The sequence below is a fragment of the Phytophthora cinnamomi genome, assembly GCF_018691715.1.
Source record: "Phytophthora cinnamomi strain GKB4 chromosome Unknown Contig53, whole genome shotgun sequence".
Lineage (NCBI taxonomy): Eukaryota > Oomycota > Peronosporomycetes > Peronosporales > Peronosporaceae > Phytophthora > Phytophthora cinnamomi.
Window position 1 is genome coordinate 709,842 of NW_027150986.1, and position 27,191 is coordinate 737,032.

The window sequence follows — 27,191 nt, forward strand, 5'->3', positions numbered from 1 at the left end:
GCAAGTAGATGGACACTAGGAGGAGTGAGATGAAAATCCGCTGTACTAACTTACATATGCACGTCCGCGTCGTCCTCCGTAGCCAACTCTGCTGCAGTAGCTTGCCTCGGTTCTGCCTGTCCTCTAACTATCCGTGTCCTGCGGTCGGTGGAGCGGCCATGCGTCTACCAGTCTCTCAACCTCTTCATCCAAGGGCGAAGGGCGGCGCTGCCGTTCATCGCCCGCTTTAGCCTTGCATCGATCGCCCCTGTCTGTCGCCCGACCTACTGACTGACCGGCTTGGCTCGCTGGAGATCGATCAAAAATACAGCAGCACACCGAGCGGACGCGTCTATAGGCGCGGGTAGAAGGGCTTGATGCCGAACTGCACGACCGTCATGAGGCCGGCGCCCAGCGCGCCCGCCAGCACCATGGCCTTGGGGCCCGCCGTCGACTTGTAGAACACGCCCGTGGCCGCCGACGCCAGGATCGGCGTCACCTGGTCGAACTTGACAATGTTCTCGATCTCCGCCGAGTCGGCCACGTACTCGAAGGCCTTGTAGATCATCGCTGCAGTGTCGAAAGACACACAAATTACAGTAAAACGTCAGTAACAAAGCTCCAAACTGCTGCACACCCAAAGACAATTGGACGCACCGAGACAGCCGAGCGCGTTGCCGGCCTTGGAGCCGCGTGTGGCCGCGCCGTTCATGAGCGAGTTCATGCGGATCTTGAACTTGGAGCTGGGCGAGCGCGAGAAGCCCGTGAGCGCGCCGTACGCGCCGCCGCCGATGATGCCCGAGAAGTAGGCGGTGCCGCACGAGCCGCTCATCTGCTCCATGAAGGGGCGGCCGGCCTTGTCGTAGTCCAGGTAGTCGGCGTCGTCGTCGTACGAGGCCACGCCGAACACGGGCGCGATGGCGCCGATGTCGATGCTGCCCGACGGGATCGTGGGCAGCACGGGGAACTCGAGGCCGCTCGTGACGCTCGAGTCGAAGCCCGCGCCGGCGCCCGACGCGCTCGAGTCCTGCCACCGGTCGTCCGAGTTCCAGCTGCTGCTGCTCATGCTGCCGAGGGCTGTGGGGAGGCGAAACTGACGCGGAGGGAGGAGGAGGAGGCGAGCGGAGCTGCTCGCTGACGTCGCTTGCGCTTCTGCGGCTGACAGTGCTGGCCACCCAGGTGTTCTCGAATGATCAGTTCTTTTTGGTGGGTGAGACACCATTTCTCGATAAAACCTTGATGTCCCCGAGGTTTTTCCTGTTCACCCTACAAACCTCGATGGTGTGTCACCCATCAAAAAGTACCGATCATTCGAACACCTGCAAATCGCCAGTGGCAACGTCAACATGCACGTCAGCCCCACCGGATGCAGCTTTCTGTATCAACCAACGCACGCGCCGATCTACGGCCAGATCCTTCGTTATCCGACTTTAACCCTGCCTTCGTACCGAGGAACTACTGCCGCATCCTAACGAGACCGGCCACGCCACTGACTCCCGCGGTCTGTCGACCCCTGGTATCGCTACGCCAACTTATTTCTTCTTGCCGTACCTGCAGCAAATGCATACGATAGCATAGAGGTTAGTTCCGTGCTGCTTGTCAGACACAACTTCAACCACCACATCTAGCAAGGCAGGAAGACACTTACGACTGCTGGGTGTCCTGCAGGATGTTGAGCAGCAGCGAGTCCGAGTTCAGGTAGACCTTGTTGGCCGAGCGCGAGATGACCGTGGCGATCTCCTTGGCGGCGTCCAGGCGACGTAGCTGCACGAAGGCCGGGTTGTTCTTGATGGCCTCGCCGACAAGCTCGGCCGACTTGGACACACCGAGAGCGCGGATGACCGTGCTCTTCTTCTCCTGGATGGCGCGCTCCACGACGAAGCGGGCGCGCTCGGCGTCCTGCTGGGCCACCTGCTTGGCCTCAATAGCGGCCGTGTACTCGGCACCGAACGTCAGGTGGATGATGGACACATCCTCCAGCATGATGGCGAAGCGGTCAGCGCGACGCTTCTGCTCGAGTGGCAACCCCGATCCACGGCAAGAAGAAGCAAACACAGCAACGTCAGTCACTGCTTCCCCTGTAAGCAAAGATTGCTGTAGCACGCACCAGGTTCTCGATAATGAGGCGGCTGACGTGGTCACGCTGGAAAATCAGCTCGGCGGCCGTGAACTGGGCCACCACCTGCTTGGCCACCTCGTTCACGATCGAGGGCAGCACCTTGTCGTCGTAGTCTGCAGCAAGTACAAGTCATCAGTCTCCTGCACCCCCTATGTTTAATCCAGGCTGCTCTGCCGCAGCGCGTACCGAGGCCGAGGTTCTGGTAGAGCCACTGCAGGCGCGAGCGGTCGGGCTTGGACAGCACACGGATGGAGATGTTGATCATCTGCAGGTCCTTGGTGCCCGTGAGCGACGCGTAGGTGCGCGGGCGCGTGCGCACGTCCATGATCAGCGGGCGCTGCAGCCACGGGACGAGGAAGTGCGTGCCCTGCTCGATCACCTGGTGGCCCACGCCGTCGATACGGCTGTAGACCACGGCGCGGTGTCCAGGCGGCACGTTGTAGATGGACAGGTAGGCGCCGTAGATGGCCGCGCCCGTGAACACCGCCACCTTGGCCAGCGCGGTGGCGGGGCCCTTGCTGCCCGGGGGCATCTTCATGTTCTTCATGTTCTCCATGGCGGCCTTGCCCTTCTCCATATCTCCTGCTTCCCCTTCCAAGTCGAAAGTCACGGGAGCCACACAAGTCGGCGGGCGGCTCCCGTGTACCATCCTATCGGTACCCACCCAGCACCATCATTCCCCACTTGGTGTACATGTACCACCCAAAACGGTACGGTGGGTGCGTACCCACTCCTCGGTACGTTGTACCCCAATCGCGGTACGCGTCGGGCGCCGCGCTCCGATTGGCTGGCGGATATTGGTGGCCAGCGGGCTTGGGCGCACGCGCGTCTTGGGCCCTCGCCGTCTCCACTCCCATCGCATTCGCCTGAACAAAAGAAGTCGCCAAAATGCCGAAGATTTCGCGCCACCGCAACTACCGCAAGACCTACCGCACGCCGTCGCGCGCCTTCGAGAAGGAGCGTCTGGACCAGGAGCTCAAGCTCCTGGGCGAGTACGGCCTCCGCTGCAAGCGCGAGATCTGGCGCGTGCAGTACGCGTTGTCCAAGCTGCGCAAGGCCGCGCGCGAGCTGCTGACGCTGGACCCGAAGGACCCGAAGCGCCTGTTCGAGGGCTCGGCCCTGCTGCGCCGCCTCAAGCGCTACGGCATGCTCTCGGAGGACGAGAACGAGCTGGACTTCGTGCTGCGCCTGAACGTGCAGAAGCTGCTGGAGCGCCGCCTGCAGACCAAGGTCTTCAAGCAGAACCTGGCCAAGTCCATCCACCACGCGCGCGTGCTGATCAAGCAGCGCCACATCCGCGTGGGCAAGCAGCTCGTGGACGTGCCCTCCTTCCTCGTGCGCATGGACTCGGAGAAGCACATCGACTTCGCCGTCACGTCGCCCTACGGCCAGGGCCGCCCGGGCCGCGTCGCGCGTCGCCGCGCCGCCCAGCGCGCTGCCGCCGGCGGCGAGGAGGACGAGGAGTAAGCTACGTTCTCTCTGTAGCTTTGTGACTTCGTGCTCTGGCTTTCTCTCTCCCGGCTGAGCTGCGGCGCGCGCGCGCGGAAGAACCGACTACAGGCGACACGCGCGCGGCGAGCAGCCAGCTGCGGAGTTTGTTTCTCGGGGGGATCAGCAATGGCGTCCGATAAATAAAATATCATGCGAATTTGGGGACTTCACACGCTTGCGCTCGGGGTCTGTTGCTTGTGTCTTGAGGCAGGAGAGCCGCAGCGTCCAGGAGCACACAGGTCACAGGACAGGGTACAGGACAGGGATCACAGGGACTTGCAGCAGCTACCGATCGATGACCAAGCTGGTCCGCGTTGGTCCTGCTGGACTCGACAGCTGCTGACGCAACCGATATATTGAAACGCGCACCAAAAGGGTCCTTTTACACAAACTGTCACGTGGGCCTACTCCGCGACGCTGGCCATGGTTAGCAGGTTGTCCTTGGCGCGCTGCAGCTGGTCCTCCGTGACCCCTCGGGCCGGCGCGGCAGTGAGCGCCGCGATCTGCTGGTTGAAGTCGCCGGAGCGCGCGTACGCGCGCGTGCTGTGGTCGCAGACGAAGCACCCCAGCGCGCGGCTGAAGTCGCCCGACTCGACGGCCTCGGCGCTCTTCCACATGCGCATCCTCTCCTCGAGGCACGGCAGGTGGTAGCAGTGGCCGCACTCGAACACGCACGCGTGGACGGTCTCCATGCCGGACGACGGCGCGCGCAGCAGCTCGCTGCAAATTGCGCACGCCTTTTTCGCTGCTACGCGCCGTCCACGCTTGTGCGCTGCGACTTGGCGGTGGAGCAGCTCCACGCGGTCGTTGTCGAACACCTTGCGAGAGCCGATGCATAGGTTTTGCTGTTGACAATAAGCGACGTAAAAACATCAGCTCCAGGCACTGTGCTCTAAGAAACAAGGGGTCACATACCTGGACACGGTAGTTGGTGATGATCGCGATCAGCTTCTGCTTGAGGTTTTCGATCTCCATGTCATCTGGGATCTGCCAAATGGCACAGCAAACCAGTATGTAAGGCAAAAGTTGCTCGATAGGTGTCATCAGGAGCACGTTGCGTACCTTGCGAATCAACTTGATCGGGTCGATCTTGTGCTGCGAAGCAAACTTCAGCAGCTCCTCCACATTGTCCTTGCTGGTAAGGCTGAGGTCAATGAGGTAATCCCACAGGCCTTCGTCGTGATTCTGCACGAACTGGATAGCCTGGTTGATGTCGCCACGCTGCGTCAAAATAAGGTCGAGAGCCTTCTTGTGCTGTCCCATGCGACCCAGGATGTAGATCATTGTGTCCCAAAGAGGAGGAGTGTGTTCACTGCAGTACTTGTAGGCCTACCAGTCAACACAAAACAAAGAATGTTAGAACCTCACACATCACAGTACCGCACGGCAAGTGCAACGCGTAATTTACCTTTTCCAATGGCACAAAATTGCTTGTCTGCAGGAACTTGAGCAGGAAATCCGGTGCAAACTCGGCGTACAATGCAACTTGCCTCTCGTGTAGTGCTGAATAGATCTCCGAGTTGTACTCACCCAAGCGGTGTAACACGAGTTCGTGCAGATACGTGTGCAGCAACTCGGGCTCACCCTCAAGCTGGGCAACAATGTCGCTGATCTTGAGCTGTTCGGTCTGATTGACCAGCATACGCACTGCAATCGCCTTATCGATGCGCATGAGGTTCACCACCTTGTTGGCGACGAGTGACCACAGCTGGTGCTCGGTGATCAACTTGAAAGCGAAGTCCTTGTTGGAACAAAACTCGCCTTGGCTAAGATAAATACGCAGCGCGTGGTCATACTGCTCCGTGGCGGTGTACAGCTCTGCAAGAGCCTCCATCAGGTACATCGTTTCCACGCTCAACCGATCTGCGTCCGCTTCGGCGATGCGTCGACGTCGCACAACTGTCTCTAGCTGGTTAATCCATGCCTGAGCGTCATACAATGGATCGAACACATGCGTCGTCTCGGTGTACTCAGGTGCAACGTCCCCTTCCGATTGTTGCTTCACCGCGGGGGTGTCCTGCCGCCTGGGTTTAGGCCATTTCCGAATGAGCTCAAGGAGCTGACCCGGGTCTGAATCCAGGAAATGCTTCAACACCATTTCATACTGCACCTTAGGTAACCGCGGGCTTGCCGTTGGCATGTAGCGCGCAATAGCGCTTAGCTGCCCACGCTGGGCAAACACATACACGTATTTTTCCCACAGCTTCTCGTATTCTTCGCCTCCACCGGTAAAAAGTCGATGAATCTCCTCTGCGGATTTCTGGAATTTTTTCTGGCGCAACAAGTCACCAAGGTAGGTTTCCATAACATCCGTGATCACCACACGTCGAAGAGCACGTGGATCATGCAGAGCTACGTCAAGTGCTCTGGCATACTGTTTTCTTGCCAATGCCCATTGCACGCGGTCGTCGGCGTCACGCAGGCGACAAATAACAACGTCCTTCGGAGTACACACGTAAGCAAGTTGTCCATAACCTGCATCGTAAATTGAAGACGGATCGGTCGATTCCAAGTTCAACTGGTGTGCGTGCGCGTAGCGAAGCGTCGGCATCATATAATCTGACGCACGCAGGCGCTGGTAACCCTTGAGATTCAGCAGATCTGCACTGACCTGCTTTCCATCCAATCGCACAACGTGAACTTCGGGGTATGGCATCTCGCCGCTCTCGCCTTCGCCTTCAATTTTGGTCGATTTTCCCTGAGCCATCGGCGGACCTGATCCCGAGCCTGGAGGTCTGAACGCCAGCACCGACACAACCGAGCCACCACCCCACGGACTGATTCCTGCAACGAAAAAGTCAAACGTAAGCAGTGCCACCACTTCCGCTGTAATAGTCCCAGCTGAGTTTTCCACGGCATCCAACGCAGCCGCCGACGTAGGCGACCCTGGCTGCCCTGAGTGCCCCTTCTTGAAAGTCACCACACGCAGCGTGTGCGCCCACGCCACAAGCAGCACATCGCTACCCTGCCACTCGAGATGGCACCGACACAGCTCCATCGGCGGGCAGTTCGGCGGCCGCTCAATGTACGTCACGCGCTGGTCATTGTCCGAGTCGTAGACCTTCACCCCCCAGTCATTTGCCCACGCGACGAGTCCGTCCTTCCAGCGAATGAGCTGCACGGGGCCCTCTCCCTCGTGCACCGTGCTCTCCTTGTCGATGATCCAGCCCTTCTTGTTGATGATCAGCTGTCCCCCCACCCCGCCGCACGCGAAGCTCTTCTCGCGCTTCATGGCGTATCTGTCCTCCAGCTGTACCGCGTAGACTGCACTGAAGTAGTTGTAGATGTTGACCTCCCCGCCCGTGCTGGACACGGAGATCTGCCTCGCCGCCACGTCCTTGCCCTGGTTGCTGGCATGCTTGTGCCCACTGATGTCCGAAGCGGCCCCAGCTCCTCCTGCTGCTCCTGCTCCTGCTGCAGACGACGCCGGGAAGAGCGTGTACACAGCCACCGTGCCGTCGTCCGAGCAGGACGCGATGAACTGACCCGTCTCGTCGATGCACACCTGGTTGACCTTCTTGTAGTGCTGGTGCAGGCGGCGGATGAAGCGGCCATCCAGCTCCAGCAGCAGCACGTTGCCCCCGTACGTCCCGGCGCACACGAAGTTGACGTGCAGCGCCACGCAGCTGAGCGAGTCGTCCTTGAAGATGGCGTGGAAGTGGCCGCCCACGCGCTCGTACTTGAGCAGCGGCTCCGCCGGCTCCTCCTGCAATATAATAATAATAATAATAATAAAATGTTTTGATGATTATCTGATTAGCATGGAATGTTTTCTTGTTATTTTCTCGGGATGGAGGGCGCATTTCAGGCGTGCATAACGAGGGAGGGAGCACGGGAAGCAGGCACATGACCCGGGGACAACGCACCTTGTTTTCCTGGCTCGCGCTCTCGGGCGTGGTCGACATCAGCGATGGTCACTGAGCCGCGATCTTGAGTAAAGTGAAGAAAGCGAGGGAGCAATAAAACATAACAGAGCCGACTTTATTTTGGTCCGGATCAAAAAAAAAACGACTCTAATTTGTGTCTCTCTGTCCTCACTGAGTCTGTACTCACTGAGTACAGAGTAGACACAAAATAGAGTCGTTTCTTTCGTTGCGATGCGAAGAACTGCTTATCACCGCTTTAGTAAGCTTTACCGTACTAGAAACTTCGTATGGATGCAAGAGCACTTCTTCTCACTAAATAGCGAATGCACGAGTTATCTTTATTTTACCTATTTTTTTTTCGAAATCGCCATGTTTCCGGAGCAACCACAAATAGTGAGTCGATTGCGTTTCAGTTCAGTGGCCGTAGTTTGGCTTGAAATATGTGCAGCACACACCACTAGCCCTGCGCAAGTCGATCTTACGAGGACCGAAGCTGCCTGATAAATGTGCTTGCCATGGTACAGATACCCCGTAAGAAGAACTGCACCAACCGTAGTGCAGCGCTGTCATTGTAACTGGCGTGCGCGACAGTGATTCATAAAAAATAATAAGACGGTTAAATATAGTAAAAATAAATACCTCGTATTGCATATTTAATTATTTATTTTTGAGGGAAATATGTTTTCGCATAGTTGTAACATTTTCAAAATGCTATGTGAACAGCAAACACTATATACCTACAGATTGCTGTACATTATGCATCTAAAAATATCAGCAAGTCAATTTGCACTCGTGTGGTCACTACTGCTGAATTACGTATAATCTTCCCGCCTGCTGATGGTTTAACAAGCCTACAACAGCGAGGAAACCTACTACGTCCTTTAAGAGTGCTTTCAGGATATTAATTGCAATGCTCTCATGAAATTGCAGCCCAAGATATATTGCCACTTTCACTAATTTTGCCACCCTATCAGGGCTTCTTAATCGGACTTTGAGTATAATCACCATGGTGATAAAATCAGATTATGAAACTGTAAAACAGACTTCAGACCGAATAACTTTAGCCCTCAGAACTAACGTTACTTTAGATAGCAAGATGCAAGAGCCCCTCTCTGGAGCAGAAGAAGGCACGATCCCTTGTACGGTTCGTTGCTGCTTGACGATAAAGAAGGTGAAGCACTGAGTAAATACCGTGACAAGGGACGTATGGCGAGGTTTGATTTCACAGTCGGTGATGTGCTTGATGTTTTGCGGGCGAAGGTAGCAACCAAGTTCGAGTCGGCTATACGGAAACCGCTTGACGAAACTACGATAGTGTATTTGAAACCAAGCAACAATGCCCCCCAAAGAGTTCCAATCAAGCAAAATGCAGTAGCCACCGCCGAAGAGTGCGCTCTGCAATGCCAAGCACGAGAGATACCATATGAACCGGAGTGTCGTACGCATACAGCAAAATAACAGGCCTCCATCTTAGGTCTTCGGAGTAAGTCATTGTAAGCGAGAAAACCCCGAATGGCCAGGTGATTGGCGGTATTCGGACTTTCTCGACTGCCTAATCTGAGTTTTAACTTTTAGCACAGGTCATAGCAAATCCCACCCTACACCTAGTTTCGCCTATCTTATTCCCGGTTTAAGACCTCGACTTGGCCAAAATGTGTGAAAGGCACAATAATTGGGCATACAAACACGAAGTGCCAATTTCAAATGTTATTTGTATACAGACGTTCGCTCAAAAATAATGCAAATAATTGAATTATTCATTCCCAGATTCTTCACAAACTTCATTAATATCACTATGGAATATTGACCATCCTACGCTGGTACATGGATCCGAAGACAGGCGTCTTGACACATGTGCACTCCTGCAAGAAAGGAGGAACATAAACTGGTGCTCATGGGCTAGTTTTTCAAGCTGTGGGTTATTGTATTTCATATATGGTACATATATTAGAAGATAGCGTCACATATTGCCTTTCAGCTAATTTGTCGGTGGCAAAATCGGACTTTAAGTCCATTTCTCCGATTTTTCAAATCGTTTTTTTACGTAGTATCCCTAACTCAATAGTAAAAGTGATAGCGGTTTAGCCAAGATGATTGTCGTGCATGATAAAGATAGTTCTTGTCTGACTCAACTATTCGTGGCTGTTATTGCGTCACAGCCGCGAATAGTTGAGTCAGTTGCTGTTGGTACATAAGAGTCCATTGTCTGACCAACCCCCGCCAATCCGTAACGTTGTTAAAAAAAGCATGGCCAAGGTTGTGTAAAATGCGAACAGTTTGAAGCGATTCGATGAGCTGCACTTTCATTTAGCGTTGCTTCATCAGCTGTTTCCCTCATGTCTGATGCTCAAGTTCACGACTCCGACTCATTGCACTGGGCAACGCAGTATTACCACCAAGAGAACCTCCGACGCATAAATCGAAAGCGGAAGAGTCTACTCCACCCCTCCGTCTTCGCTGCGTTCTTAGCGATTGCTGGGCGCATTATCCTTGGGCCGATCGCAATGCTGCTTTTGTTTACCGCCACTAATTACCTCTCGGACGGGACAGTTCTCATCCAGATCGATCACAGCTTCTTTGCGTACACGCAGCACGACCCGTCGATGGCTGGAGGGTGCACAGATTGCATCGGTCCATGCAAGATCGGTCTACTCAAGTATGCATTCTTCAACGGGGAGGCGATCACCAGTGCACCTGGATTTTCAGCGCTAATGGGACGATCCCCAAAGGAATCGCTGTACAACTTCAGCACTTTGAGTCCTGAGGCGATTGCGCTCGGAGAGACCCTCGATAAGAGTGACGCGATTTGCCAAAGTGGCATCAACGATTGGGGGGCCATCACCAGCATCTTGACAGCAACGCCCCAGGAAATCTTGGACGTCGTCAAGGTACTCGACCTGAACATACCACCACAAACGGCGCGAGAGCTCGAGATGGGCGTTGAGCACGCTGCTGAGTGTGTGACCAACTGGTGCATTCTGGCCATTGTGCGGCTGTTCTACTTCACGAAGGAGGTGGGTAAAGCGCAGTTCGGCAAGATTTCTGCTGGGGCTATCACTGTGTTCCCCGAGTACACGGAGTGTCGCCCAGACGTGGCCATTAACAATAATCTTGTCGGGTCAAAGCTGGCATACGCAACCGACAACAAGGATCTACTTTCTGATGTACCTGATGTACTGAAGCTCTACCCTTATAGTTTCACGAGCAGCATGCCCGCACGGTCTCGTGTGATGCGAGCCTCGAATACAAAATACGGAGCTGCCTCCGTTTTGGAACCCGAGATGAACGCTTATTACGGTGGCTGTCGAGTGCGTGAAGTGCATACCACTGGTGTCTACATCGAAGATTCCTGTGAGGTCTCCAAGCACTGGGAGAGTTATGGTCTGATGGTGCAGACTCCAGAAGATTTGCCTCTGTGTAGCACGGGTGGCCTCTGCATTCGCAACTACTTCAACACTCAGTGGGAAGTAATCAGCACCGTCAGCGCGGAAAACCCTAACCGGACGGCCATCGCGCACAACTCATATCGGATTCGGTACGCTGATACGGTAGGAATCAGTGTGTTACCCGGCGTCGTCGTCATGCAAATATTGCTCATGGGTGTGGTGAGTCTCTATCAAGTGATGTCACACAAGCGTTCTGTGTTGCTCACCCAGATTTGGGCCTACCGATGCCAAAACGGTCGTATGCAACCTATTTACCTCGCGCAAATCTCCTATCACCTCATTTACAACTCGGATCTGTATCTATTGGGGCTTGCCACTGGTACTCTGACTAACGAATCGATTGCGAACCTGGTCTGTTGCTTCTTCGCCTTCTCCTATTCGTTCGTCAATATGGCAAAATCTCGTTCGGGTGACCAGCAATTGGGCCGTGAATTTCGACTTACGTGGGAGGCCATGCAGCTTGCGATCACGACAGCAGTGATTGTGGTATTGAAATATGTGCAGCACACACCAGTAGCAGCTATCATCTCTGACAACGCACAGGTGTTGCGCAAATCGTCGACGCTTGGCGCGAAGTACTGTGGTCTCAACGATGCCTGCATTGTGTTCACAGTCAATGTTGTTGTTTTCGCCGTGATCGCATCAGTGATCGTGGGAGTCACCGCACTGATCTCCTCGAAAGTTGCAAAAACGATGAGCTGCAGAACAAGAAGTGCTGCGTATTCAACTGAGCCAAGTAAAAAAGTCAAAGTTTCGAGGGTCCCACAAAATGGCAATGCTGACAAGGAGTCGAAACACAGTACGCCTACAGACAAGGAATCTGAAGGGCTAGAACTCACGTCTTTCGAACAGAACTGCATCGGCGCGCCTTTCAGTAAACTGTTCCATGATTGTGGTGACATCGCGTACGTCACGTACAATGACAAACGCTGCATCACGGTTGATGCAGTTCTTCTCACGGGGTATCTGTACTATGGCGAGCACATTTACCAAGCTTCGTCCGTGATGCTTCTCCTCCTTGCCCAATACATTCCACGCAAGCTACTGCGGACATTCAACGTACTTCTCCTACGCTGGCACATGGATCCGACGACGGGCATCTTGACACATGTGCAGTCGTGCACTTGGTACGTCGCAAGCAAAGATAGCCACAAACTAGCCAAAGCAGTGCCGGTGCCTTAATGGCCGAATGACAGCTTATGTTAGGATACGGGCAACAGATTAATGAGCTCGTTTTGAAAAACTTCCGTAAGTACTGCTGGATTGTGGTCGCCGTGCTTCAGAGACGATCACCATTGGCGTTTCCAGTCCACTTATAGCTTGTCAGTTCTCATGATAGGGCACTATTAGAAGAGCGCAATGGCGGTTGTAGTCAATTTCACTGCGTATGGTAGTGATGGAGCCGGCGATGAGCTCTTCTTCTACCTCTTCAAGTCTACTTAAAGCGGTCAACCTAATATGCTCAAGAATTTGCAAATCACGAAACCAAGTGTGGACAACGGAGCTGAGCCAAGGAGAAAACTGGACGACAAACTACTACCAGCAGGAGATACTTCGTCGCAAGAGTCACGGGTGGAGAAGTTTGCTGCATCCGTCGGTCCTGGGTGCATGTCTGGCCGTATTCGGGCGAACCATCGTGGGGCCAATTGTGCTGCTGTTGCTGTTCACTGCTACGAACTACCTCGCGCCGGACGCCACTTTCCTCATCACGGCTGACAACAGCTTCTTTGCGTTCACCGAGAAAGATCTATCGATGGCTGGTGGTTGTACTGATTGCCTGGGTTCATGCAAAATCGTGTTATTAACGTATGCTCTATACAATAAGGTAGCTCTGACGAGTGGGCCTCCGTTCACAGCTTTCACCGGCATGCCCCCAACAGAGTCGCTATACAATTTCAGTTCTCTTGGACCTGAGGCGCTTGCACTAGGGGAATCTCTGGACGCCAGTGACGCATTATGCCTGAGTAGTGTCAACGAGTGGGGGTCTGCAATGAACGGCTTGACCGGTACACCCCAGCAAGTCATGGACGTCATCACCACGCTAAACCTCAGCATACCGCTGCAGACACAGCGAGAACTTGAGCTAGGTATTGAACGAGCTAAGGACTGCGTCACAACGTGGAGTATCATGGCACTGCCTCGATTGTTTTTATTCCCGATCATGAACAGCACCGACTTCGGCGAAATCCCTGCTGTGGCCATCAATATCGCCCCGGATGTGACTGAGTGTCGCCCAAACGTCCCCACAGATGAAAGTCTTCTCGGTTCGAAGTTGGCACTCGCTACAAACGGTGACGACTTGCTAGCTCAAGTACCCGAGGCACTCACACTGTTTCCGTACAGCTTCAATAGTAGCATGACCCCAGTTTCACGCGTTGTCAAAGCTCAGGAGACGAAATATAAGGTTACTAGCGTTCTCGAGCCTCTACTGCATGCCTACTACGGAGCCTGCCGAGTACACGAAGTGAATACGACAGGTGTTTACATAGAAGACACGTGTGAAATCTCGGAACACTGGGCGTCATACGGGCTAATGGTTCAATCTCCTGACGACATGCCACTATGCAGCACTAGTGACGTGTGTGTTCACAACTACTACAACTCGCAGTGGGAATGGATAAGCGAAATCACTGCGTCAAAGCCGAATCGTGTCGCCATGTACATGAACACATTTCGAAGTCGTTACGCTGATACTGTTGGCATTAGCGTCCTCCCTGGCCTGGTCGTCATGCAGATTTTCGTCATGGGCATTGTCAGTCTCTATGAAGTGATGTCGCACAAAAGATCTGTGCTGCTCACTCAAATTTGGGCGTATCGCTGCCAGAACGGCACCACTCAGGTGATGTACCTAGCCCAAGTTGCCTACCACCTCATCTACAACTCGGACTTGTATTTGCTCGGGTTTTCCACGGGGACATTGACGACGGAGTCCCTCGCGAATCTCACGTGTTGCTTTTACGCTTTCTCGTACTCGTTCATCAATCTGGCAAAGTCACGTTCAGGAGACCAGCAACTGGATCGACACTTTCGACTGACCTGGGAGGCCACCCAGGTTGTCATTACGGCTTGTGTGGTAACCACACTGCGAGTGGTCCAGCGCAACCCGTTGGAGTCAATTATTTCGACGAACGCACAAATTTTGCGGAAAACGTCAACACTTGGAGCAAAATATTGCGGCCTCAACGATGCTTGCATCATTTTTACCGTGAACGCACCAACACTCATCACACTCTTGTCGGCGGTTTTGGGTTTGATAGCAGTGACCACCTCGCTGATAGTGAAGAAGACGAGTCCCAAGATTATACGGGTTGTATTATCATCCCGAGGTTCAATGGGAAGCTTCAAGAGTATCCACCTTTCGCGAAAACCAAAGGCACCCCCGAAAATCACATCGGTTCGTTTTAGCCTCAACAAGCGGAACCAAACTCTGCCGCTTGATATTATACGATCGCCAGTGTACAACCGCCTCACGTCCTTTGAGGAGAATTGCCTCGGTGCGCCGTTCAGAAGATTATTCTACGATTGTGACGATTTTGCATACGAGACTTACAACGGAAAGCGCTGTACTACGGTGGAAGCACTGCTGCTGACAGGGTACCTCTACTATGGTGAGCACATTTACCAAGCATCGTCGGTACTATTACTCGTATTGGCGCGATTACTGCCACGAAAGCTTCTCCGCACATTCAATGTACTCATTCTGCGCTGGCACTTGAACCCAATCAATGGCACATTAACACACGCGCTGTCGTGCACGTGGTACACGGCGAGTAAAGAGAACCATGCATTGAATGGAATGACACCAGTAGCGTAGTTGGCGCTCTCGAACAAAATAAACGTTGTGAGCTTGTTGTTGTCTACCTCAAAACTAAAACCTCAACCACTTCGGAACAACTCGACTAAAGCACAACAACTCGCGAGACACATGATCGGATACTAGAAACGCAACTGCCTACGGCGTCGATATCATTCGTTCTAAACAATGCATGAATGGTATCGCGCAGAACCCGCGCATGTTTGTACCTCGAAAAAATGCGAGAAGGAGCTTCGCGCCTGTAGCCCGCCTAACAAGTTAGACGAGTATTACCAGACATAACAAATTGTACTGCCGCGAGCCTGCCGTATTTGCCAATGACTCCAATGACTCCACGCCGCCGTTACAACCTGAGCGGTGACATTCTCCAAACAGCCTCGCATTTCTTCAGCCCCATAAACGCAGCTTGCATATCCGACTGTCTCATTGTCAGGCGCCATGGCACTCACTCCGCGCGTTATACCTTGTCTCGAGAGGCCCTGCCTTCCACTCCATCAACTTCAGGACAGGAAGCGTCATTCCAGAATCGGTCCGGCGACTACCTCCTCGTTGTAGCGGCGTTTATCGACGCCTCCGAGCAGCTTGAGATCGAAGATGAAGAGGTGCAGTTGGCCCTACCCAGCGAACGGCTCGCGAAGGTCGGAACAAGCGGCAACATGCAAGCGCGCATCGCAGATTTGGCCACCGACTATCGAATCCCTGGATGTGACGACCAATATGGAGTCTCAGGCTGCACTCCTATTGCGGTTACGTCTGCACGTGAGGGCATGGAGAAACACATTCTCAGGCGTCTGCGCCGGATGCTGCTGATGTTCCCGTGGATGGGCAGACGAGAAACCACGATGCCCAGCGACATCAATGTGATCAAGAAAGTATTTATTCACGCCTACAACAGATGATGTTCAAGCGGCACTATGCTCTACGGCCAACCCTCCGAGACCCCGACACGAATGTCGTCACGAAAGCGATGTGTATTTTTGCGAGATGGCAGGGAGGGAGGCACCAACTCGGGCGTACAATGGGGTGCGAAGACCAACTACCACCGACAGGGCTTTCCGATACTGAGCAACATCACGGCACTCTTGCGATTCTACCGCCCCCGGCGATCACCCGTCACCAAGAACTTTTTGCGGAATGGCAAAATGCGCTGCCAAGTCGGCGCAGGAGTGCGCAGATGAACATTAAGTCGTTCAGTGGGGAGTAACGCCAGCGTTTCTTTTAATTGCACAATTTTATTTTAAATTAAAAATGCACGATTAAATTATGCATTATTATTTTTAATCACCAAATAGTAAATCGCGCCAGTTCCGTTTCGGCGCTGATTCTATCGACACGAACTACCGACTGCGCAGCAGCAGCATGGCCGCCCCCGCCCCCGCCCCGAGCGACTTGAGCGCGATGCTGGACGTGGCCGTCGCGGCCGCGCGCGCCGCCGGCGCCCACATGCGCTCGCACCTGAGCACGTCGCGCGTGGAGAAGACCAAGTCGAGCAAGGACGACCTGGTGACGGTCGTGGACAAGCAGTGCCAGGACGTGGTGTTCGCCACCATCAAGCAGCACTTCCCGTCGCACGAGTTCCTGGGCGAGGAGAACGTGGCGCCCGGCAGCGAGGCGTCGGCCCAGGCGCTGCGCGACCTCGTGAGCAAGGACTGGCTCTGGATCGTGGACCCCATCGACGGCACCACCAACTTCGTGCACCACCGCCCGGCCAGCGTCGTGTCCGTGGCCTGCGCGCACCTGGGCGACGTGGTGCTGGGCGTCATCTACGACCCGTACCGCGACGAGCTCTTCACGGCGCAGCAGGGCCAGGGCGCGTTCCTCAACGGCCAGCCGGCGCGCGTGAGCCACGAGGCGTCCTTCTCCGAGGCGCTCGTGGGCTTCGGCATCGGCACCAAGGACAGCGTGCGGCTGCCCATGCTGGACTGCGCACGCGAGTTCTCGGCCAAGTGCAGGGGCCTGCGGCTGCAGGGCGCGGCCGCCATCGAGCTGGCCTGGACGGCGGCAGGGCGCCAGTCGGTGCGTTTGTGTTCAATTGCAGCGAGTACATTGATTTGGATTCTAACGTGTTGTCTCTCTGCGTGGCAGGCCTTCTACGAGCTGGACCTGAACTCGTGGGACGTGGCGGCCGGCGCGCTGCTGGTGAAGGAGGCCGGGGGCCACGTGACCAACAGCGACGGCACGCCCTTCTCGCTCAGCACGCGCAACATCGTCGTGTCCAACAACCAGGGCGACGTCCACGCCAGCATGCTCGCGCTCATCGAGAAGGCCGACGCCGTGCACGTCCGCAAGTAAAAAGAAAAAAGAAAACTATCCCCCCACCTAGAGCTCAGCCACCGCTAAACCACCAACGTTAAACACAAAAGGCAACTACCGTAACTTCCATCATGTGGCCACGTACGTGGCGCTCGTCCTCGCCCCGACTTTCGTCCAATCGCGTCGCCTCGTCTATTCATAGCAGCGAAATCTGTGTCCCGCCACACCAAATTTGTGTAACGTCAGCGCGCTGTCGTCAGTCAGTCCCCAAGAGCTCCAGTACTAGTCTAGCTACAGCTCGCCCGCCATGGAGGAGCAGCTCCCGGCGCCGTACCAGGTCAACACGTGGTTCTTCGTGTGCGGGCCGCTGGCCGTGAACACGTTCCTGCTGGGGCTGGCGGCCAACGTGCTGGCGTTCAAGCGGCACGGCCTGGCCTTCGAGCGCGTGCTGGACATGCGGCCGGACGAGGTGCCCACTGCGCGCGGCCTGCTGCAGACGGCGCTGGCCATGGGCGCGCTGCAGCTGCTGCTGTTCCACGGCGAGGCCGCGCGCCGCGGGGACGCCTTCGGCGTTGACGAGACGCGCATGGAGCTGCTGCTGCTGGGCTACGTGGCCGTGGCGGCGGCGCTGCTGCTGTGCCCGCTGGACGTGCTGCACTACAAGTTTCGCATGTTCGTGCTGCGCAGGCTGGCGCGCTGCTTCTGGCCCTTCCAGCACCTGTCCTTCAAGCTGCCGGCGCACGCCACGCCCTTCGTGGAGGTGTTCATGGCCGACGGCATGACGTCGCTGTCCAAGTTCATCCAGGACCTGTGCGTGGCGCTCATGCTGCTGCTGCTGTCGCTCAACAGCGAGCCCGAGGATCTCAGGGAGGCCTACATCTCCAAGCTCAAGGAGTCGCCGCTGCCCTACTTCGCCGCCAGCACCCCCTACATGTGAGTGCGCAGCAGAGAGAGGGATACTTTTTGCTTTTCCTGACGTTTGTGCTTGTGTTTTGCTTTGCAGAATTCGAGCGACGCAGTGCTTGATCTCGTTCCAGCGGACGACGAGCGTGAACGACCGGTTCCTCCACCTGCTCAACACGATGAAGTACTGCTCAAGTCTGTTGGTGATCTCGGTGGGGGCGTACCCCATGCTCATGGGGCTCGCCAGACCCGAGCAGAGCAGCTTCTTCCTGCTGTGCGCGGTGTTCAACTCGCTGTACTCGTTCCTGTGGGACGTCGTCATGGACTGGGGACTCGGACAGCCCAAGCTGCCTCGACGCGTCGCGTTCTTGCGGCACCAGCTCACCTACCGCCCGCGCAAGATTTACTACGTGATCATCGCCGTCGACTTCGTGCTGCGGATCATGTGGGTGACCAAATGGTGGGATTGGATGCATCGCGGCGTGCACTTCAAGTTCGTCTCGCAGGTCGCGGAGGTCGTGCGTCGTATTATCTGGAACTTTGTGCGCGTGGAGTGGCAGTGCATTAAGCTCGACATCCTCGGCACCAAGAAGCTCTCCGCGGACAGCTTGGAACTCGAGGAGATGATCGAGAAGGTGCCGCTCATGGAGGAGGACGAGGACGATGCCTTGGAAGAAACCAAGCCCAGGATGAGGTCGCTCAGTCGGCCTAACTCCTTCACCGCGGAGACCAGCGGCACCGAGACGAGCAGCACACTCAGCCAGAGCCCCCCTCGCGATAGCAACGGCGGTGAGCTGCTCCTTCAGGCGATGAGGAACGCTGCCAATTCAGAGAACGCAGCACCCAGCACCAATGCAGAGGCAGTGCACCGCGATGAAATCATCGCGCCTGCTGCTATCACCGTCGCCAGCTACCCGGACAAACCGCAGGCGATGCGGATCAGCGGCGGCGACGTCACTGCCTCGACGCACCTGTGACGGGACTCGAGCCCGAACAAGGCGACCACCAGCTCTGCCGACGGCGCGGAGGCCGCCCAACTGTAAAATTGAAGCGTGACATGCGCGAACAAAGTACTACGAGATAGAAATGCCTGCTGCATTTGCTGCCTGCTCCATATAAAAGCGACTTGAATCTTCCAAACGGTCTCCGCTCCGCTCCGTTGTCTGTCTGTCTACCCAGCGGTTAATGCACATCGGCGCTCTCGACGCACCTCTTGAGCGGCGTGAGCGCCGGACGCAGCTCGCTCGCCAGCGCGTGCAGCGCGCCGATGTGCGGCGAGTTGGGCGCCACCAGCGTGATCACCAGCGGCGCGTGGTTCATGTGGATCAGCACCACGTCGTCGAAGAAGGCCGTCACGCTCTGAACGGCCCCGAATTTCAGCTTCCCCACCTGCGAGTCACCGCGTCAGCCACGTGCAGACCTTCAGCTTCCCCAGCTCTGCTCCTACCTGCTCCGCCGCGCCGGCGAAGACCGTGGGCAGCACCGTCTCCGTGTACTCGTAGGACAGCTCCGACTTCTCCTCCGCCGTCACTGCAGCAGCGACAGCGCCAACGTTTAGTCGGACTATATTATAGTCCCCACCTCGTGCTCTCTCTCTCTCTCTCTGTGTACCTTTGAGCAGCGGGACGCCCTCGGACGTGCACACCAGGATGGCCTCAAGCGCGTCGTATCTGCAGAGAGATCCGCAACCGGTCAGGAGGAGGGAGGCGGAGACGGTTTAGGCCCTTGCGCCGCACCTGCTCAGCACGTCGTTGAGCTTCTCCTGCAGCACGGGGCTCTATGGTCAATGGACGAGCAGAAGCAAGGAGGAGTTCGAGTTAGAGGTGAGTGCGGGGGCAATGCACAGAGCGCGGAGGCACTTGCCATCTCGGCGGCGGTCTCCATCGCGACTTCCTGCCTGAAAAATGTGATTTGTGTGATGTAAATTGGAATTTGGTCCGACCAGATGGTTTGAGCGGATCAGTTTCGACTAAAATAATGGCGGCCGTCGTGCAATGCTTGACAAGCGCGTCTTGATGAGCACTACTTCTTTTTCATTCTGTTGGGAGCGACTCATGGGTGGAGGATAATTATTTACGTTTTAGCTCGCCGATGGAGCTGTCCATGTTAATGAGAGCTTTCTCCAGGACAAAGGCGGCGTTCTTCAGAGTCCTCACTACACGGAAGATCGGAGTGAAGAAGTCCACCGCCGTGTCCACTTGCACCACCTGCTTGATCTCTTCATCCCATTCGAAGCAGAGACGGCACGGGAGAGCTAATCGCTGACCCAGCAGTCTTGATCTCAGCAACGCTGGTGTGCCTTCTCCTGAATCTCTCTCCTGTTCACTAGCCGCCGCAAGGTGCGGGAATACTTGTTGGATCGTGGTCTCCGAGATGGTTACGGAAAGCGTTGCCGACGCCGTGAAAACAGTTTGAGATGCCTGCGACACGTGCTTCAACTGTAGCAACAGATCGTCGAAGTAGGTGGAGTATCGCCGCCATTCCTGTATCAAGACCGTTACCCCTTGCTGTCCCCCTACGACCACGTTCGTCGCCACCGTGGATCTCAGAAAAGCGAGTTGATGCTGTTCCTCAGATATCAGGGTCGAGTCTGTCGCTTGTGACGGTGGCTGTTGTGAAGGCCGCATCCCATGTCGAAACAGGCGGAAGTACTCTATCGCCACATACCATGCGGTCAATCTGGAGCTGGAAACGAGCTGGATGTGCTGGATCTCGAGTGCGGGGACTTCTAGACGAAGACTCTCCACGACAGCTTCGAGCTCCTTTGCGTGCTTCATCTGCTTCCTTCGGTAGCGTGCTTGGTTTTTGCGGCACTGCTGGCGACGCTCGTCGGTGATGACACGCGCGCGTTTCCGTTTTGATTTCTTAGTGTTTGACTCGGAATTTTGGCTTGCAGAAGGCGTAGACGCGGCTGTATGTATTTGGTCCGGCGATCGAAGTGAACATTCGCCCGGTGATACCTGCCTATCATTGCTGGAGCCGGCGGCAGAGTCAAAAGCTTCACTCTGAGCGCCATTGTCCATCTGGCGAGTTGCGATCATCGACAAATAAGCGAGTGAAGTATCTTGGATAGAATTCGCAGTTCTGGGGACAGGTGAAGCATTAGCCCCTAGCGTGGAGATTGGAGGAAGCATCATACGCGCTGGCTGGCCTCGTGGTTTCGATCGTTCGTCCCAGATTTCGTCTTCCGTAACGTGGTGGAGAGCTCTCGCACGTGGGTCTCGGTGGGGGTTTGCAAGCACCGCTGTAACTGCCTAGATCTCGATGGGATTCAGACTATCGGACTGAGGTCTGCAGAAAGTATGGTTGCTCACGAGGAATAAACATTTTTAGCCGTCCATCGTTTACGCCGAAACTGTACCAAAACCGTATAGGGGCCGACAACAAAGTTAATGGACTGGATCTCAAATGCTTATGCTGGTTAACAAGTTATGTAGTGCAGCCTTGATTTTGCAATACAAAGGTGTGTTCTCACCTTACAGTGAGCCTAGAATCAAGAATTCAAACGATGTAATAATTGGATTAAAGTGTGTGCTGCTGCTGTGGTCGCCATCTACTGCTCAAGCTTCCCGATAGCGCATTCAGGCGTGATGAGAGCAGTGATCCGTAAAAAAAAAAGGTCGAAAATATATTCCATGTAGAATATTTCATTATTTTTTGTTATCTGACATTTCCTCAGCATGTTCATACGATAATCAATTCTACCCAATTAGTGCCTCTAATATCTAAGATATAGAGCCGCCGTGCCTCGCAGGCCAGTGCGTCCCACTTCACTTGGCCCCAGTATAGTACTCGAACTAAGCTAAAGATCTTGACGTTGGCTGAATTATTCTGTCAGAACTAAATTTGTAAAGTTCTACCCACCGCAACCAACTTGCTCCGAGTGCTACCAACCTCCATCTTCTGGCTCACGTGCGAGCAGAAATCACAGTCCGTGGTAAATCAACATCGTCGACATTTCACGCCGTGCCATAATGTTGGGTTTTGTATTTTTGTTATGAATTGATCCCACATATTTAACGCAATGGAAACACAGGTATGTGTTGATTTGGTTGGAGAGCCCCAAAATGGCTAGCTTAGTCTAGGTGTTGACAAACTATTGCAATGAAACCGGATACACCGAAATAGAAGTGGGTCATACGGCCAGCGATTTTCAAAACTATATTCAGATATTCGTCACGAGCTGGCCTGAACAAGTGTGCACGCAGCATGCCCTTAAAGCGCCGATGTAATGCAGTTGTCGTCTACTTTCAATGGATCACATCCTGGGTGGAGAAGGTGATGCATTTATGGCTCAAGCTGCAGGTGAGCCACCGAGGCAGCAAATACTCGCTGGAGCGGCTACTAGCACTGGAGGAATACACTCGGACCACGCCCCTTTATTGGGTGATTTTGGTGTGTTTAGGCACTCCAGTGCCTATGATGACTCTCGTCGTGGCGCAAGAACTGGTGCCTCTGCAAGATCCGAGTGTTGGTTCGCTAGCAAATTACGGCTTCTGGATCCGAGTTGGGATCTTGACTGCCGTGATCGCCCACACTGCAGGAGTTCAGATGCATTATCTCGTCGACCGAGTCAACATCTCACGAGGTCAATGCTTGGCGATTGCTTGCTGCGTTGGCTCATCCTTTCCCGTTCTGATGATGAATATCGCGGCGAAGATAGTATTCCCCATTCCATTCATCGTGGTTACGACTTTTCCGGTATTCTACGTGTTGTTAATCATTTCATTTCGAGCAGTGGCTGGCAGGGTTTTTTTCGAAGACGCCGCGGCGGACTCGGAACAAACGATCCGATTCATCAAGTACATTTCTTGCCAGGTTCTTCTGATCATCGTATACCCGGCGTATCAAGCGCTGTTCTCCATTGCTGCAGAAGCACATCACGAGCTGCTCGTTCTCCTAATGTTGCCACTCATAAAGTCGCTGATCAAGAATCTGCTTTTGCGCATGACGTCGCACAAGGAGGACCTGACGCCTGAGAGTGTCATTTTTACAGTCGATTTCTTTAACGCCCTCTACCTCGCGACAACCATGCAGCAAGCAACCTCGACGATCACAATAGTCACTTTTATGGCACTCGATATATTTCACCTGATATTCGGGCTGTATGGTCACTACCGGCGCACTAGTAGCATTTTAGGGCGTCTTCGCGCGGTTATCGGCGACTGCGAAAACGGCAATTTGCTTACGTCGATTGCTTTACTCTGTCAGAAGCCAGGTATTTACGCTAATCAAATGCGTGCGGGGATTCAGCTACGCTCTTGTCTTCCGTACAGGCTATCAGACGTAACACAAGAGTTGTTTAACACGCTCGATGAAATCAAGTTTTCGCATTCCTGTCAACATGGACCGCGCCCCATGCATCCATCCACGCCAGGTTTATTCATCGACATACCACAAAAACCTCGCGGAGTTTTGCAAGCCAAAAGATTGGCCCGAGTCCATCCCGTTATGCCTACCAAAGCCGTAAAAAATGGCGTGCGCAGAGAAACCCAAAGATACAATTCAACTACCCGCAAGTCCTTTATCCTCCACGAGACACTCGAGACCATGTTTACCTCCGAGTGTCACGTTCTTACGGAATACTTGGAATCAATCATCCCTCTTCTCTACGGAAGTTTCGTGCTCATGATTGTTCGCCTCCCAAACGCCAAATACCACATCGATCTGGAAAGAATTACGCCCAAAAATGCTACAACCACTGTCCACAGCGTATTCGTTCTCGCAGTACTGGAGCTGCTGTCATTCATGATATTAGCCGTTGTGATGCAGCGCAATTGCGGGGTCAAAACCCTTTATCATCTGGCATTTGTCTTGGAGACTCAAAAGATGTTAATCCAGGACAAATTAATAACGTGGGCACTTTTAACGATGGGCTTCCGTGTGATACACTTCGGTAAGTGCCATAGATCAACCGTCTAACTGCTCTTACACACTGTTAGCTCATTATCGCTCCGTACTTGTGGCACTAGGTGTTGATTTCACGTTTCAATTTTCTTGGATTCATGATCATCAGAAGTAAATGTACAATAATGTAACTCTTTCGAGGTCGAACGGGGTGTGGTATTCGTTAACTTCGCGAAGAAGTTCGGATACTTTACCGCTGCGATCTCCAACTTTTTCAGAGCCGCCACCACTTCGGAAAAAGCCATTTTGCTGCTGCTGGGAATTTTGCTCGTGACATAGCGGTTGCCGTTTGCTTGCACGTTTTAGGTTTGAGTTTTGGCTGTCACGAGGCCGTTGGGGTTCATGGCGAATGCAACCAGAGGCAGGAGTAGGACATGACCCAGTCGAATGATCCTCGTTGACCTTGATTCACTGGTTTTTCGCGTTTTGTTAGCTTGCGAGTCGATTTCGAAATGAGCATGTTCCGCGCACTCTGTAGTGCTGTGAGAGTTCACGAAACAGTGCCGTCCTATCGTTGTGCAGGATCATCGACACGAATATATACACCTAAGAGAAGCTCAATTTACCTAGCATTCCGTTACGCCTGTTCTCCACCATAACCTCGCAAAGGTCTTCGTCGTCTTGAAGTTGCCATCACACTCTGCTTTATGTCTAATTCAGCTGCAGGTAGTGCTTGTCACGGACAGTAGCCTCTACTGCTGCACACGACATTTTCCGTCCTTCTGTTGCTTACTCCGACAACAAGACCTCGACGGTGCAATTAAATTAATGTTGGCTCCATTCGTGTGGTGCACCATTACGATCGATACACGTGGGCTGCTGTCGAGGGTATACCCGTAGGCGGGCCGGGCTCAGCGCGGCTTTGGGAACAGTTTGCCGTCAAAACCGCAATCAAATCAAATCAAAATTACGATCGATAGACGACTTTAGAAATTACCTCTCCAATATGAAACAAGATCTGTTAACGCGGAGGGGAATACAACACCAAGAGCACAATGTAAAGTGCTGTATGTTCGCTCCAACATGGCTACACCTCCTCCACATTCATGCTGCATGGCTACACCTTCCCGATCCACTCTCTTCTCTCCATTGGTCAAAACCGCCTCGTCCATTTTCCTCCAATCCCGTCGTCCCAAATATAACTGGTCGTCAAAAGTCCCCCCTAACAGAGCTCCTCGCCTCTCGTCCCCAATATTCACTTTGGAATCTCTCCCCCTCCCTCTACGACACCATGGCCGAGACCAGCATCTACCCGCGCGCCGAGCTCGACGGCCACAACGGCAAGGCCGTGACGGCCATCGCCACGACCCGCGAGAACCCGAACCTGCTGCTGACGGCCTCGCGCGACAAGTCGCTGCTGGTGTGGCAGCTGTCCAACGACGGCGAGGAGTACGGCTTCGCGCGCCGCCGCCTGCAGGGCCACTCGCACTACGTGGAGGACGTGGTGATCTCGTCGGACGGCCAGTTCGCGCTCTCGGGCTCGTGGGACGGCACGCTGCGCCTCTGGGACCTGAACACGGGCATCACCACGCGCCGCTTCGTGGGCCACACCAAGGACGTGCTGTCCGTGGCCTTCAGCGCCGACAACCGCCAGATCGTGTCGGGCTCGCGCGACAAGACGGTGAAGCTCTGGAACACGCTGGGCGAGTGCAAGTACACCATCACGGAGGACGGCCACACGGAGTGGGTCTCGTGCGTGCGCTTCTCGCCCTCCACGGCCAACCCGCTCATCGTGTCGTGCGGCTGGGACAAGGTGGTCAAGATCTGGAACCTCAGCAACTGCAAGCTGCGCACCAACCTGTTCGGCCACGAGGGCTACCTCAACACGGTCACCGTCTCGCCCGATGGATCCATCTGCGCCTCGGGCGGCAAGGACGGCACCGCCAACCTCTGGGACCTGAACGAGGGCAAGCGCCTCTACTCGCTGGTGGCTGGCGACGTCATCCACGCCCTCATCTTCTCGCCCAACCGCTACTGGCTGTGCGCCGCCACCACGTCGGGCATCAAGATCTGGGACCTCGAGTCCAAGATCGTGGTGCACGACCTGCAGCCCGAGATCGAGGAGCCCAAGGGCAAGTACGCCCAGCCCCCGCACTGCATCTCGCTGGCCTGGTCGGCCGACGGCTCGGTGCTCTTCTCGGGCTACACGGACGGCATCGTCCGCGTCTGGGCCGTGGGCAACTAAGCGTCTGCTGTCGCGTAGTAAGTCGCCGGAGGAGACTCGCTCGGTGGAGTAGGTTGTAGTGTTAGATGGAATGGTTTCTTTAACATGACAAGCGGCCGGGAGGTTTTCCACTAGACAAGTTGTTGATACGGCTGATGCGAAGTAGCGCAGTGCTGTTGTTGAGGTAGCTAAGTCACAGTTTTGTAGCACTATAACAAAGTCGCGCGCGGCACGAAGAGAAGATCTCAAATTTCGTTACCTAAATTTGAAGAAGCAGATGAAACAAAGCTACGCCCTGCGTCGATTTGTTTTTTTCTCGTAGCCTACGCGGCGTGGACGCGGTCACAGGCAAGCTCTAATTGCTCTAGTCTGCGAGTTAAAAAGAACTTTTACAAAACACAAATACCCATATTACCCTGGATCGGTGAAGACATCTGTGAGCTGCGGAGTAATTGTTGTTATGATCCGAAGAGTATCAATTGATCATATACAATATTAGCAACACGGCATCGCATGGTTTAACCGTCGTGCTACATCTGAATAATGCGATTGGCTAATAGAATGCAAGAATACGAGTTTATTTGTTAATAGATTTCGCACTTAGCTGAGGTGGACGAAACAGGTAACATTTAAGTAATTTATGGTTTTGTGCACGTTATTATATCCAGCAGGAAAAAAAACAAGCGGTAATCTCTTTACAACCAATAATATTTAACTTTGAAGGGTACTTGACTTGGCAAAATCGCACACCCGCTGGCACCGCCTATTACTGACTGAAATAAATTCCAGAGATCACGCGGACAGTGTTAAGGTTTTGGATCGACATATTAGAGGAAGGAATAGTATAGAACAACGGAGGACAGCGTGAAGGTGCCGAAGGGAGAGGTCTTGGAGGAAGAAGGATGCCCGGAAGTGCTTGTATATTAGCGGTCAAAAGATGGAGTAAGGACTCAAATACATGTGTGCGATCGACTTTGTACGGGACAGCTCTGTGAGTGAGTCCCATGTTTTCCTGCGAAGCATCAGCCCGTCGGAGATGCTCAACTTTAACAGGCAGTAGTACTTCGGATAAACTTGGTCGAGTCTGCCAAGTCTTTCGTTTTTCAAGTAGTTTAAAAATTGCATGCTTCCGGGTTAATAGTAGCACATAGTGCTCGGCGCTTTGACAATAGTATCAATAATCATTGGAGAAAAGCAAAGAAGAAGAGTTGAACAGTAGTCAATTCCCGACGCGATTCATTATCTTGCC

The 27,191-nt window shown here is 54.1% G+C and overlaps 9 protein-coding genes across 10 annotated transcripts; 5 read left to right on the forward strand and 4 right to left on the reverse strand.

Annotated features, from left to right (window-relative positions):
- Window positions 1-331: 331 nt before the first annotated feature.
- On the reverse strand, window positions 332-1,045 carry IUM83_00191 (Mitochondrial Protein Translocase (MPT) Family; the record flags this gene model as incomplete). The annotated part of the gene is made up of 2 exons (XM_067923944.1): window positions 332-549; window positions 637-1,045. The coding sequence occupies 2 exons, from the start codon at window positions 1,043-1,045 to the stop codon at window positions 332-334; spliced, it is 627 nt and encodes a 208-aa protein (XP_067788788.1).
- A 466-nt stretch (window positions 1,046-1,511) lies between these two features.
- IUM83_00192 (Prohibitin-2) lies at window positions 1,512-2,675 on the reverse strand (the record flags this gene model as incomplete). The annotated part of the gene is made up of 4 exons (XM_067923945.1): window positions 1,512-1,530; window positions 1,628-1,989; window positions 2,087-2,211; window positions 2,285-2,675. 4 exons carry the CDS (start codon window positions 2,673-2,675, stop codon window positions 1,512-1,514), a joined length of 897 nt encoding a protein of 298 aa, XP_067789532.1.
- Window positions 2,676-2,986: 311 nt separating this feature from the next.
- On the forward strand, window positions 2,987-3,565 carry IUM83_00193 (ribosomal protein S4; the record flags this gene model as incomplete). The annotated part of the gene is made up of 1 exon (XM_067923946.1): window positions 2,987-3,565. The coding sequence occupies one exon, from the start codon at window positions 2,987-2,989 to the stop codon at window positions 3,563-3,565; it is 579 nt and encodes a 192-aa protein (XP_067788789.1).
- Window positions 3,566-3,993: 428 nt separating this feature from the next.
- On the reverse strand, window positions 3,994-7,494 carry IUM83_00194 (Vacuolar protein sorting-associated protein 41; the record flags this gene model as incomplete). The annotated part of the gene is made up of 5 exons (XM_067923947.1): window positions 3,994-4,434; window positions 4,505-4,576; window positions 4,652-4,918; window positions 4,998-7,295; window positions 7,456-7,494. The coding sequence occupies 5 exons, from the start codon at window positions 7,492-7,494 to the stop codon at window positions 3,994-3,996; spliced, it is 3,117 nt and encodes a 1,038-aa protein (XP_067788790.1).
- Window positions 7,495-9,959: 2,465 nt separating this feature from the next.
- Window positions 9,960-15,614, forward strand: IUM83_00195 (uncharacterized protein; the record flags this gene model as incomplete). Of its 2 annotated transcripts, none has more annotated exons than XM_067923949.1 (2): window positions 9,960-11,003; window positions 15,297-15,614. In XM_067923949.1, 2 exons carry the CDS (start codon window positions 9,960-9,962, stop codon window positions 15,612-15,614), a joined length of 1,362 nt encoding a protein of 453 aa, XP_067788791.1. The 2 variants fall into 2 exon arrangements, with proteins under 2 accessions (XP_067788791.1, XP_067788792.1); XM_067923948.1 differs by lacking the exon at window positions 15,297-15,614 and adding an exon at window positions 12,296-12,344 and having other exon boundaries at window positions 9,960-10,990.
- A 460-nt stretch (window positions 15,615-16,074) lies between these two features.
- Window positions 16,075-17,007, forward strand: IUM83_00196 (putative inositol monophosphatase; the record flags this gene model as incomplete). Its single annotated transcript, XM_067923950.1, has 2 exons — window positions 16,075-16,731; window positions 16,801-17,007. The coding sequence occupies 2 exons, from the start codon at window positions 16,075-16,077 to the stop codon at window positions 17,005-17,007; spliced, it is 864 nt and encodes a 287-aa protein (XP_067788793.1).
- A 268-nt stretch (window positions 17,008-17,275) lies between these two features.
- On the forward strand, window positions 17,276-18,848 carry IUM83_00197 (Inositol monophosphatase; the record flags this gene model as incomplete). Its single annotated transcript, XM_067923951.1, has 2 exons — window positions 17,276-17,901; window positions 17,972-18,848. 2 exons carry the CDS (start codon window positions 17,276-17,278, stop codon window positions 18,846-18,848), a joined length of 1,503 nt encoding a protein of 500 aa, XP_067788794.1.
- A 205-nt stretch (window positions 18,849-19,053) lies between these two features.
- IUM83_00198 (ragulator complex protein lamtor3-a-like) lies at window positions 19,054-19,755 on the reverse strand (the record flags this gene model as incomplete). Its single annotated transcript, XM_067923952.1, has 5 exons — window positions 19,054-19,260; window positions 19,319-19,401; window positions 19,483-19,541; window positions 19,608-19,648; window positions 19,735-19,755. 5 exons carry the CDS (start codon window positions 19,753-19,755, stop codon window positions 19,054-19,056), a joined length of 411 nt encoding a protein of 136 aa, XP_067789534.1.
- Window positions 19,756-25,009: 5,254 nt separating this feature from the next.
- IUM83_00199 (guanine nucleotide-binding protein subunit beta-like protein) lies at window positions 25,010-25,963 on the forward strand (the record flags this gene model as incomplete). The annotated part of the gene is made up of 1 exon (XM_067923953.1): window positions 25,010-25,963. One exon carries the CDS (start codon window positions 25,010-25,012, stop codon window positions 25,961-25,963), a length of 954 nt encoding a protein of 317 aa, XP_067788795.1.
- Between the last annotated feature and the right edge of the window lie 1,228 nt (window positions 25,964-27,191).